General features: G+C 50.9%; 1 protein-coding gene and 1 long non-coding RNA gene across 2 annotated transcripts in view; one reads left to right on the top strand and one right to left on the bottom strand.

Moving 5' to 3' along the window:
• RPA1 (replication protein A1) overlaps positions 1–13,038 on the bottom strand; it is a 32,952-nt gene that overhangs the window by 11,514 nt on the left and 8,400 nt on the right. Inside the window, exons 7-12 of the mRNA XM_083480246.1 lie at positions 10,603–10,732; positions 9,292–9,394; positions 6,920–6,988; positions 5,896–6,088; positions 4,029–4,168; positions 2,474–2,622 (exon numbers count right to left, since the gene is read on the bottom strand). Of these exons, the coding sequence (XP_083336372.1) occupies positions 2,474–2,622; positions 4,029–4,168; positions 5,896–6,088; positions 6,920–6,988; positions 9,292–9,394; positions 10,603–10,732 (784 nt within the window). The remainder of the gene's footprint in view (positions 1–2,473; positions 2,623–4,028; positions 4,169–5,895; positions 6,089–6,919; positions 6,989–9,291; positions 9,395–10,602; positions 10,733–13,038) is intronic.
• Positions 1–13,038, top strand: part of LOC310695601 — a 154,678-nt gene that overhangs the window by 135,066 nt on the left and 6,574 nt on the right. The window lies entirely within an intron of this gene.

The following is a 13,038-nucleotide window of genomic DNA, read 5'->3' as shown; positions in this document are numbered from 1 at the left end:
TAACTGACAGAGGCTCTCCAGGGGTCAAGGCAGGGAGTCGTTCCCAGCCCTACCTGCGGATGCTGCCGGGATTGAACCTGGAACCTTCTGCTTGCAAAACGGCATCTATTCCACGGAGCTGTGGCTCTTCCCTTCCAAAACTGTTCCCAGAGCAGGGGTAGGCAACCTAAGGCCCGTGGGCCGGATGCGGCCCAATCGCCTTCTCAATCCGGCCCAAGGATGGTCTGGGAGTCAGCATGTTTTTACATGAATAGAATGTGTGCTTTTATTTAAAATGCAGCTCTGGGTTATTTCTGGGGCATAGGAATTCGTTCATATATTTTTTTCCAAAATATAGTCCGGCCCACCACATGGTCTGAGGGATGGTGGACCAGCCCACGGCTGAAAAGGTTGCTGACCCCTGTCCCAGAGGGACCAAGTCAGGCAGGGTGGCCAAGGTCCTTGGCACTTTTGAGGCTCTCTCTCGCAACCACCTGCTTGGTCCTCCTTGACCACGCGCTGCACCACGGCTGCTTCTGCTGCACAGCTGCCTGCCCCACCTCCCTCCGGTGCTCACTTCCTTGGTAACTCAACGTGGTTACCAAGAAGGCAGGCTCGGCCTCCTTTCCAAGCCCCTCTCCATCACGCCTGCAGAGCCGTCCATGAATGGCAGCCCACGCACCGGCACTCCAAGCATGCAGGAGGTGTCCAGAGACAAGAGACGCCGCCACCCCCCTATGCCTCTCCTGGTGGCTTCTCAGGCTGGCCAGCAATTCAGAAGAGAAGCGCTTGGCAGGGGGAGGAGGCGAGCACGGCTGCCTCCTCTTCTGTCTCTGGCACAGCCTTGAGTGTGCCAAGAGCACTTAGAGAGGAACAATGCGCCAAATGAAACGGAGTGCATTATTGAAGTGCCTCCGTCGCTAATGGATTCCTTTCCTCAGCAACACACACGAGGCAGCAGAGAGGGGTTGTCTGCGCCCCGTTTATAACCCGGCGGGGGGGGGGGGCACTGAAGCCCAAGGTTAACCAAGCAACTTTCTCAAAACTTGTTACGGCTGATTCAGGAATGCACGCAAGCTTCCCTGAGCGTGTTTTGGCCACGTCCGGATTCCTCACACGTCAACTGGTGGGGAAGGAAAAACTCTTCCCCTACCCTGGCCCCAGAACCTTGTGCTCCAGCAGGCAAGTGTGGAGCGGCTACAGCCTCTGCGCAGTTGCCAGCAGCTAAATGCCCTTTTGGCATCATGTCAAATGCTGTAATCAACACAGAAGCCAGAGTGAAAATAAATGGCAAGCCCCTCGCAGAGCAAGAAAGCAGCATCGCCTCCCCCTGAAGAAGCTCAAAGGAAGCAGGAGTATTCTACAAATGAGAGCAAGTGGAAGGAAACACAAACGGCGGGGGGGGGGGGTGTCCCCGAAGAAGGCTGGTCTGATGGGCATCTGGTGGGTGAGGTGGGAAATCCAAAGGACAAGCCCCCTCCTGACTGATTCAAACATGGGGTGCAACACAGCAGGGAAGTCTTGTGGGGCAGCCAGGTGTGATGTGGACCACAACTCTCTCCCCCACCCCAGCCAGTGCAGCCAATCAGAATCACCTGGAGGGTAGCAGGCTGGCCTAGTGGGCAGATCTAACTGAAATGGTCAGGAATCACCGGGGGACCTCACTGAAACGATCAGCACAGAGTCCAACCACGAAACTCCCTCCGGCAGATGGCAGAGATGGTCCCCAACTTGAGCGGCTTTAAATGGGGGAGGAGAGGGCTATGGGTGGCTGCTATCAAGGATGGCTCTGCCCTGCCTCTGCAGTCGGAGGCAGGGATGCTTCTGAATACCAGCTGATGGGACCCAGAGGGAGAAGAGAGGCTCTTGCGCTTCAATCCTGCTTGCTGGTTCCTCACAGGCATCAGGTTTCTTTATTAAATTGGTATGCCGCCCTTCATCCGAAGATCACAGGGCGGTTCTCACAACATAAAAATACAAAATCTGGTTGGCCACTGTGTGAACAGCATGATGGGCTAGATGGGTCATTGGCCTGATCCAGCGGGTTCTGCTTATGTTCTAAGGAGCTGTGCTGCAAAAGCAGCCACCCGCAAAAAGCTCCCAGCGGATGGGTCGGATCTGCCTCGCCCTCCACTGTCCTCCAGGGTGCCCAGAACCTGCCCTGTGAAGCAAACACCTTGCCCCCTTGGCTCCCAGAGCAGAGTCCCATTTCATGCTGCCTTGCACAGATCAGGGAACTGCTTCTGCCTGACCCTCTCCCCACACCCTACATCTGTTTCAACACCCAATCCTTCAAGGTTTGGTCACAGGATTATGGGTGCGCGTGTTTTGCCTCTCTCAAGAGGAACAACACCTCAAATTCCTAGTGCCTAGATTTTGCATGCAAGCATGTGGCCAGGAATGGCGTGGGGTTTACCTTCCCCCCACCCCACTCTAGCCAAGATGTTAAATCCAACACGTGCCATGCGGCGCTCACAGAAGCGAGCAAGCGTACCATCCACGCAGCTTGAAGGACTCTGGGATGTCAGGGTTGATGAGGATGCTGCTCGATGAAACAACAGACAGAGTCCGGCCACCAAAATCCGAGACTTTGACTCCCTTGATGGCCACCACAGGCTGCTTAGAGCCGTCAAAGTTCTCGGCCTGCGAAGATAAAGAGGAAGGGGCACACTCATTCCACAAGAGGGCATTTGAGTTTAGGGGAAAGGTGAGTAAGAAGCAGCATGATAGAGCTTGAGAAAATTACACATGGTGGGGGAAAAGCACTAGAACTAGGCTGAAAAGAAAGTATTTCCTTCACATCATAGCACAGGAACTCTGGAACTCCCTCCCACAGGAGGCAGTGATGGCCACCAAGCTGGATGGCTTTAAAAGACAATTAGACAAATCCACAAAGAAGTAAGTAGGTAGTAACCATAGTTACTAACACTCATGCTTATGTTCTGCTTCCACTGTCAGGGACAGCAAATGCACCTGAATGGCGGTGGCAGGGGATCCCATGAGGAGAGCGAGCCCTGCTGAGCCCTGGTCACTAAATGGACTAGGCACGGGACTGGTGAGCCACTGCCCCGATGCAGCAGGCACTCCTTGTTCATCCCTATGTATGGCACGAGAAGCAGCATGCCTATGGGGTCTGGGTGGCCCTGAGTCTCCCTGGGCACAAGTGCAGCAAGCCCATGAGGAGTCCACAACAGCACTTTCTCAACCAGCCCTTGGTTCTCGGGTCTCTACAAAAGGTGGCAGGAAAAGTGGTGCTCGCGTAACTCCCCAATGTTTCAAAAGCAAGAGGAGTTTGCAATATCGACCTAGGAAGCCGCGGTGCAAAGTATGGAAATGACTCCCTCAGTGCTTTCTGAGCACGACAGCATTAAACCCAAGGCCATCACGACTCCATCAACCCTATTTGGGGGCGGGGGAGGGGAATTGCAGGGAACAAAAACCTTAGGAAATAAAAAAAATGTCCCTGGCTTTTAAAGCAAGGAGCTGAGAATAAACTACAGCTCAGGGAGCTGCCCTCTCGTGAGATCAGTGCCCTGCCTGGCCTTCCCCGACCTGGCGCCCTCCAGATGTTTCAGACACTACAAGTCCCAGCAGCCTCAGCTTTCTGCAGTGGTGCTGGCTGAGCCTGATAGGACAGTGCCAGGCGGGAGGAGGCTGGTCTGCTAGGACTGTCAGGACTGTGTCTTCCTCACTGCCTCCCCTCTGATCCTTTTGAACAGGAAATGCCAGAGACGGAACCTCGGACCTTCTACATACAAAACCACGGGCTCTACTATGGCTCCTCCCAGATCCAGGGCCAAGAGGCACCTGTCAAAGGGTGCCATTCTCCTGGGTCCACAGGTGAGGCAAGCTGGTCAACAGAGCAGCAGCAGAAATGAAGAGGTTGGGTGGCCCTCTCTCTTGGATGCCTTAACCCTGTATTGCAGAGGGTTGGACTGGATGACCCTTGGGGTCCCTTCCAACTCTACAATTGCATGATTTCTACGATCTTAAGGTTCTAAGAGCAACGTTCTGCCCCGAATGGGCTCCCTACTCCTCTGACAACTTACGTCGTTTCCCCACAGAGTGACGTTCACTCCTTTCCCAGTCATGTCCATCAAGTGCACAACTCTCTTCAACACCTCTCGATTGGAAGACTTTATGGTGATTTTCGTGAGGTCCTCACAGCTCTTGCAGATCCCAATTACATCTGAAAGGCAAGCAGAGGGTTGTTAGGAGCGTTCTCCATACAGTGCCCTGCCATGGCACAGCCCAGGTTAGTGGAGTAGCCCAGATCAGCCCTGCCGAAATAGGAGACGGTCCATCCGTATTGGCATTCCGCCGGCTCTTGAAGACACACCTGAACCCGAACTTCCTGATCTGATAGCTTTTTAAAAATAACTCTTCTAATTGCTATGCTTTTTAACTGGCTTGTTTTACTGCATATTAAATTATGGATGCTTTTAATGCTTTGATGGAATAGTTTCACTGTATATTGTTAATTATGTATAGATTTTATAATTGATTTTATACCTGTAAACTGCTTAGAACAAGGCTTGTCAGTGGCTATTAGCTACAGTGGCTATGGTCTCCCTCCAGTGTCGGTGGTGGTATGCCTCTGAATACAGTTGCTGGGAAACACAAGTGGGGAGGAAGAGCATCTGATTGGCCGCTGTGGGGAACAGGACGTGGGACTAGAAGGGCCTCCTTTGGCCAGCCGCCAGCCTCTTCTGACATTCTGATCCTAATTAGCAGCGTACACTTATCATTTGCCACTCCATGCATCACCAGGGGTAGGGCTTTGGGTCCATTTCATGAACGGGGGGTTTTCCTGTGGGGAGGGAACAAACCCTTGGCTGACGTGCAGCACAGAAGCATGGCCACGGAGGAGCTTGGTGGCGGCTGCCTTCAAAAGTATCATTCTGAGTTGTTAAATGTGGATAAGGAAGTTTTTAATGTTTGACGTTTCACTGTTTGGTGCTTTAATTTGTTGGAAGCTGCCCAGAGTGGTTGGGCCAACGCAGTCAGATAAGCAGCATAGAAATAAATAATAATAATAATAATAATAATAATAATAATAATAATAATAATAATATCACCCTGAAGTACTGCAGCAGCAAGGCCCTGACCCACAGCCCAGTTTGCTTATGCACCTTTCGAATTAGTAAGGCCCTGGAAAGCTGTGCCTTCGTGCACTAAGGCAGTCTGGAACCGTTCACCTGAGCTACTACAAGAGCTGAGATCACTGAGGGGAGGGGAAGTCTGGCAGAGCCAGTCTAGAAAGCAAGCCAAGAGGGCTAATGCAGCAGGCAACAGCCCAAGAGGAGGAAGGTCGAGAGAGCAATTCAATGGTCCTCTTCTTGTGAAAACACAAATTACCATGTACCCTAGCTGGTGGCTGGGTCTCTGCGTGAAGGAGGAAGGCTGCTGGTCTCTTGGCAACAAGGAGCAGCACTGGGATTGTGCCAGGGGAGCTTTCCAATGAGTGAGCATGACAGACTCATACCTCGGTACCTAAGGCAGCAGCACAGTACTGACTTGGGCTGATGGGAATTGTAGTCAAAAACACCCTGGAAGGCACCAGGTTGGGGGTGGCTGCCCAAGGTCTTTGGGACCTTTAAAGATGCTCTGATGTGGCCTATCATGCGGTTCCCCTCATAGCCCCTGAGGCTTGGGCTGCCTTCACTAAGGACTGAGCCTTTAGGGCGGCAGGCCCTCTGGAACTCCCTGCCGATGAAGGTTCAGCAGGAATCGTTCCTGCCTTCTTTCAGACATCTCCTAAAAACTGTTATTCAGACAAGGTCTTTGTAATTTTGTAAACCACTTTGCTGTTGTTGTTGTTGTTAATATCCTCACATGGCTGGATTGTTATGACAGTAGTGCTGCCTAGAAACATTTTGCTAAACACGCAAGCAATGCCCCCGCTGCCTGCCTCACCCACAAGGGCGTCTCTGTCTGCACTCTCCAGGTCGCCAATGGGGATGAAGTCAAACTTCACAGAGGGGAGGTGCTGCGCTTCATCGCAGGCGACGACGGACGTCTCGTTTGAGAACGTGATCTCGTAGTCGTTCTTCACGGTCGTGTACTGCTTGTTGGCCGTCTTCAGGTGGCCCTTTGAGAAGTAATAGACCTGAGGCAGAGGAAAAAGAGTGAAGCAACTGCGCACACACACCCCCCGATGCAAGTGCTCCGCTGCTCCCCTCTCAACCCCAACTAAGGAAATTCCAAGGGGGTGGGAGATCAGGGTCGCGTCCAGAAACGCAGAGGAACCTGCGCTCTCAGACAAGTCCACTTGCTGTCTCCTGAAAGGGGAACCTCAAATTTATATGGGCTAGCCCAAACCCTGCTGTCTTTATCAAAGGCCCTTCTCCAGATGCCCCACCCAAGGGAGGGGTGGAGGGGGACCACACAAAACGGGCTCCAGCTGCAGAATACTCTGCTGGCCTTTGACAACTAAGGTGCTCGTCTTTCAGTGGGGCAGGGAGGTCTTGTGGCCTTTTATGTTAGCAGAGCACCTTGTGCTTTTGAACTGTTCCCTGCTTTGAATGTTTCTCCTTTTAGTTTGTTGCATTTTAACTTGCCAAGCTGCTCTGAGGCTTTTTCTTTTGTATAACGCCGCTGATAAATTAAATAACCGTGATTATTACTATACGAGAGCTCTGCTCTTGTTTTCAGGCATGTGGACAGGGCAGCCACGCCTCCTAACCTGTGAGCTAACCCAGAGACCCTGCAGGGGAGGGGGGAGGTTTGGCTATGGGCAAATCAAGCTGTACTGCAACCCTTCACCCCTTAGGCAAGAGTAACTGCAACACTCTCCCCCCTAGCCTTAAGAGATTCCAGTTATCAGGCCCACAGATCAGACAGACCCACACAAGGTTTATTCCTCTAGGCAAGAATGAAGGCAGGCTGTGCACATTCTGCTTTAACACATTTAAAATACATCCGGCCAAGGGCACAGTACCTTGTTCAACTCAATGAGGGGGAAAAACTTGTCCACTTGTTCATTGAAGGCCGTTGCTCTGATCTCACCCTGAAATAAGGAAGCAGGAAGGGCAATCAGCACAAAAAGGGGATTCCAACTCCACCCCCAGACCCCGTGAAAATTGCTGGGGGGTCTTTGCAGACCCCTTAACGGTTCTTTCGCCTGTTGAAGCAATGTGCTGTGCTAGATGCTGTACATGAAAGCAGCACTATTTTTACTGCTTCTTTCACTGCTTACATATTGTATTACCATTCCACAGAATTCAAATTGCAATTCAATAAGATACAACAGGTAAGAAATAAAAGAAGCAATTAAATTACAATTAGCAGTCAATACGAATGTTATATATCTTCAGGCGCCAGGCAAGAACATTCCTTTGTAATCAGGCCTTTGGCTTTTAAAGATCTGGGGCTTTTTAGAGTGGGTGGGGTGTTTCAATGTTTTCTTTAACGCATGATTTTTTTATTTTGTTAAGTTGCTTTGAGTTGCCTGTAGCAAAAAAGTGACTAACAGGATTTGTTGTTGTTGTTTTAAAAAAAGTCTAGTGTGATGGATATGCCGTCTCCTATCTTCAACCATAAATCTGCAGGCGTGCCACAAACCACCTGAATGTACCCCAGGGCCACAGCAGAAGTGGCACGGGTCTGTTCCCACCAGGGACCAGTGTTGATCTGTTACCACAGAAGATGGAAAAGGTGAAAAGATGGCCTTCCCTTTCAGCAACAGGAGAGGAAAGCTTTTGCAAATTCTCACAGTTCCGCCATTATCCCAGAGAGGCAGGCTTGGGTAGCATGTAAATTTCACATGAATTTAAAATCAATCAATCTGTTAAAAGGGCAGGTGATTTCTAGTTGCCAAATCAGCTGACAATCCTAATGATGCGAGGTATTTTGTATTTGCTTTATGAACGTAATTTTACTGTTGATTTTATGCTGTTCGCTGCCATGTTGTTTCCCCGTCCTTAATGTCAGTGATGTAGTATTTTTTGCAAATGAATAGATAAGTATAAAAATAATACCTATGAACAGATTCCTCTCCCCACCTGGACTCCAAGAAGACTCTCTGGGTTGCATGCTTCCCTATAGTCCCCTGAAAATAAACTCCAGAAGAACAGGGCCTATGCCAGGCATAGGGAATCTCCCCCCCCCCCGGGTGCTGCTGAACTACAACTCCCATCCTCCCCTGCCACTGACGATGCTTGCTGGGGCTGATGGGAATTGTAGTCCAGCAAAAGGTCCCCCACACCTGGCCCATACAGAGCAGCAATGAGCCCCTTGTGCTGCCGCCCAACTGAGAGCCCTCTTCCGGCTCCACGACAGTGTCGTTGTCTCACAAGCTCCCTGATACCTGCTTCTCGCTTCACAAATTAGCGGATGACATCACCCACATAGCAGCAGGAGCAGAGGCACCCAGAGTGTTGTGACAGGCCCATCCCAAAGTGATAATTAAAAGCGGAGCTAGAGCACCACCAGCTAAGATGTTTATGCAGGAGGAGTATTAAAATTGTAATAAAAACCGTCAGTCAGGAACCTGACAGCACGGAGATAGAGAGGAAGCAAAAGGAACAGCTGACGAGGATGTGCCAGGAGTTCAGAGCCACACCTCTCCCCCAAAAAATGTTTCCACACACGCAGACAAACAGGCAACAAGCCTCTGCGCAGCGAAGAGAGCTGTAATTTGATCAAAAGCTTGGAATTACAGAGCTTAAGTACAGGGCTTGGCTAATCAAGCTTCCCTCCTCGCAAACAAACTGGAGGCAGGAGTTTTCCTCCAGTTACATATTTATTTTCTAATTAAAAAGATGTTCTGTTTGGAGATGCTAATCATTTGCATACCATACCTCCCTGATTCCACAGGGCGGCGGGGGGGGGGGGGGGGAGAACCTGCAATCCACACTGCAGCAGCAGCAGCAGAGCAGCAACAGAAACCAGCAGGCTGCTCTATTCTCTCTAAAAGTTCCTCCTTACTGACACAAGGTTTTTGGTGGACAGAGAACCTGTGGGGTAGAAGGCTAGAGAAGGTCTGGAGGAGACGTGGTCCTACTCACTGAGTGACCTTGGGCCAGTCTCTATCTCTCAGGGAATACGCAGCGGAGTAAATATTCCATTTCAAGACTGGGAATGGGGGGGGGATGGTTGATTTGAACTCGGAGTGTTCAAGGAAAGGTGGGCTGTTGAATCCAGCGGCAGCAGAGACGGGAGCATGTAGTAAGTTCAGAGCTTTTGGCTGATCTCTCTGTAGCTTTCTTCTGCAACAGCCTTTGCCAGCTGGGTGCCCTCTGGAGGGTTTGGACTACAACTCCCATCAACCCCAGTCCAGCCTTCAATTCACTCCTCGCCACAAACACTTACACTTTCATCAACCAATTCGATGGAGAAAAGCTTCCCTTCCCCGCGTGAGTTGCTCCATGCACGGACCTGGCCCTTCTGAGTCACCCGGGCACAAATTGTCCACCTAGAACCACAGGGGAGAATTAGGAACCTTGCCAGCCCACTTGGACAAGCTCCCGCCAGCATCTCTTCCAGAGCCTTTATAGACGGACAGCCTTGAAATCCATTTTAAGATTAGGGAAGAACCACACAGGAAGTGCTGCAGTCTCTTACCGTGTGTGTGTTTGTGTGTGTGTGTGTGGAGGGGGGAGAATGAAGCCCTCTAGGCCTGTCTGTCCAGCCCTCTAGACTCCCCCTCCCCTTCCCACTCCACCCCTTCCCTGCACCCCTCTCTCCTAGAGTGCTTTTGCCAGGGTAAGAGATGTGGTCCTACAGAAACCACTGGCACCAATCCCACTGGAATACAGTTCTCTGATCAAATCTGGTGTTCCACCCAATTCTGCCTCCAGCCACGCCCAGCATTGGCATGTGGGCTCTCCAGAAGGTTGCCCCCCCCCCCAGAGAATGAGGCTGAAAGGGCCTCCAACCCTGCCTTACGAGCCTCATGACAGCCAATGGCTGATCCAGGGACTGCCTCCCGCTCACCCAGCAGAGCACCTACAGGGCAGAGACAAAGGAACACGCCTAGCAGGCACTTCTGTAGGCAACAGCCTACTTCATCAGATGTGCATATGGAATAAGTGGCATTCAGCTCATAGCTCTCGTACATCTCGCAGCACAAAAGCCCCTTTGTTCTGCCGCAGTAGGAGTAAGCCTCCCTATTCTTTGCCTTCCCCCACAATTTACACCAATGACTACAGCCAGTGACTTGCTGAATGAAGCACGGCAGCATTGGAAACCCGAAACGCAAAGGAACAAGGACGGTAAACAGGCACAATGGAAGCCTGCCATGCCCAAGCCACCTGCTAGGAACGCAGTCGGGAAGGACACTCTGTTTTCACTGGGAAGAAAAACAAGGCAAAGACGCATGCACGTGCACTCAAGAGCGCAGCTTGCCTCGGATTCTGCAGACTTTGTGCCACAGGAGCAAAGCCCCCCCCCCAAAAAAAAGAGAGAGAGGCACCTGCAGGCTTCAAAATCAACTTCCTAAAAATTAATCTGTCACCCAACCGGGAGAGGTTAATCCCACGGTAGTTGGGACTAAGCAATGAAGACCAGAGACCCAAGCACAGGGCGATGGGGCAGCAAGCCCTGACGTGAAGCTAACGCAGCTCTGGGTGCCCCGGGCATTCAGGCCATGGTGGTGGCAGGCCCTCACGCTGGACAACTTACCTGGACTGGTACGGGTTCAGACTGGCAATGGGCACCACTTTGGTCTGGGAGCCCCCAGGGGTGCTCAGGAAGCTGGAGCCGCCTGCCTTCCCAGGCACCTTTGAAGGGGTGATGTATTTTGACGCAGACCCTAAAGACAAGAGATGCATCGGGCTAAACAGTAGGAAGAACTTTCTGGCGGCAAAGGCTGCTCGATGGGGGAATAGACTTCCTCAGAAGGTGGCAGACTCTCGTTTGCTGGAGTTTGTTTGAACAGAGCTTGGATGGCCATAAATTGGGGATTATTTAGCAGTGACTCCTGCAGTGCAGGGGGATGGACTAGATGCCTCTCACTGTCCCTTCCAACTCTACAATCCTACGATCAGGGATTCAGCTCTGCGGCGCAGCAGCGACATCAAGATAGCCTGGCACTTGAGCTCCTTCCACGTATTGACCAAAACCCAGGACAGACTGGTTCTGGCGCCACTCGGCCACTTCCCCCACCCCTTCAATATCTCAAGCAAAGGCAAGAGCTGGTACAAGCTATTACCACAACTTTTTGTTGTTGTTTTGCATTTAGCTTTTATGGCCGAGAGCATCCTGCTCTGCCCAAAGGGAACAATCACCGCAACACTCAGCTGGCACCCTGTGACAGTTCACAGCCTAGTGCCTTGTACCCTCTCTATAGCAATTCTGTGTGCAAACGCTGCCCCCCACCAGCCACATTGAGTATTGCAAGGGGAGGAAAGCCTCATTATGCAGTTTGCTAACATTCTCTGTTATCACTTGAATTGCACATTCCATGAAAAAGAGGACAAACTGCAGCACCAGGTGGGGGGGGGAGGGAGGGTGTTTACAATATTAAAATCAACACAGATCCTTTCAGCATCTTAAAGACTTAAAAAATACTTATTCTGGCCTACGCTTTGCACCTCTAGTGTAATGGGCTGCCGCCTACGAGGGATCGCACCTTAATAAACGTGCATTGTCTTTTCTAAGGTGGCAACAAGACACTTTTGCAGGGGTTTCTGTTGCAACCGACTAGTCTGCCTCCGGAAGTTTTATAATGTTAGCAATATATACACAAGCTGTTCCAATATGTAAACTCCTTTTGCAAGACATGTATTTCCTTTTCTCTTGTGCTGAATAATTTACGCTGCACCACAGTTTGTTTCACTGTTGTGAAATAATGCCTTAATAAAAAGTAAAAAAAGGGGGGGAGAGAAAAAGAATTAAGCTGCCTATCAAATGCCAGCACAAAGCTGCGTTTCCTCATTTAGATAACAATTACAGTGTGCGCCTCTGATAATTTTCTGCAAGCTACGAAAATGACTGGCTCTATCGTTATTAATGAAGCTCCGCTGTAACCTGACAGGGGCTAAAAATTATTTTTCTGTTTCAATTTCAGCGTCCGCTTCTCTTTTTCAATTTGCCTTTCAACTCCGTGTCACCATCCTCCCTGTTAGCACCACTCTCCCCTTGGAAACAAAAAGGCACTTTTAATTATAAACATTTGTTGCCAATGAGCCAGGAGCCAAACTCAGAGCTCAGAGTCAAGTGAAGAACCAAGAGAAACCTTTGGCAAATCAAGTCCAGTATGCTGTGATGTTACTTTTCCCCACCTGCAGGACTTTCTGGCTTTCCATTTAAAGCAGGGGGAAGGAAACATCTGTGCCCCCCCCTGGATGCTGCTGGGCTACAATCCCCACCAACCCTGACCACTGGGGATGATGGGAGTTGAGAGTCCAGCAACAGCTGGAGGGCCAGGGGTGCTCCCCCATCCCCAGCTCAAGGCCGGCTCCGTGCAGAGGCCAGCAGAGCGAACGACAGCAGCGCCTGGTGACAGAGTACTTGCCTTGCGTGCAGGTTCCATCCCTGATTGCAGCTCCACCTGGGGTTGGGAAAGGCTCCCTGCCTGAAACCCCCAAGAGCATGGGTAGGCAAACTAAGGCCCGGGGGCCAGATCCGGCCCAATCGCCTTCTCAATCCGGCCCACGGGCGGTCCAGGAATTAGCATGTTTTTACATGAGTAGAATGTGTCCTTTTATTTAACATGCATCTCTGGGTTATTTGTGGGGCATAGGAATTTGTTCATCCCCCCCCCAAAAAAAATATATAGTCTGGCCCCCCACAAGGTCTGAGGGACAGTGGACCAGCCCCCTGCTGAAAAAGTTTGCTCAAGAGCTTCTGCCAACCAGTGCAGACAATACCGCGCTAGAGGGGCATTGTATAAGGCAGCTTCCTATGAAGTGGGCACCCACTGAGCAAAACCTCTTTGCCCTTTCACTCAAAAGATCCTATAGCTGCATACGACAAAGTAGATCTGCTGGAAGTAATGGGCCTATGTGAGCCACATACATCAATTCCCATAGGTTTGCTCTGGGTATTTAAGAACAGTGGCAGCCCTGACTTCGCACAGGGCAGCCCAAATCTCTCCAGTTCTTGTGAGGCCAGAAT

This window comes from Podarcis liolepis (genome assembly GCF_965112155.1).
Source record: "Podarcis liolepis genome assembly, chromosome: 16".
In the NCBI taxonomy this organism is placed as follows: Eukaryota; Metazoa; Chordata; class Lepidosauria; order Squamata; family Lacertidae; genus Podarcis; species Podarcis liolepis.
The sequence above is the reverse complement of the archived record's forward strand: the minus strand, read 5'-3'. Positions and strand labels throughout refer to the sequence as shown.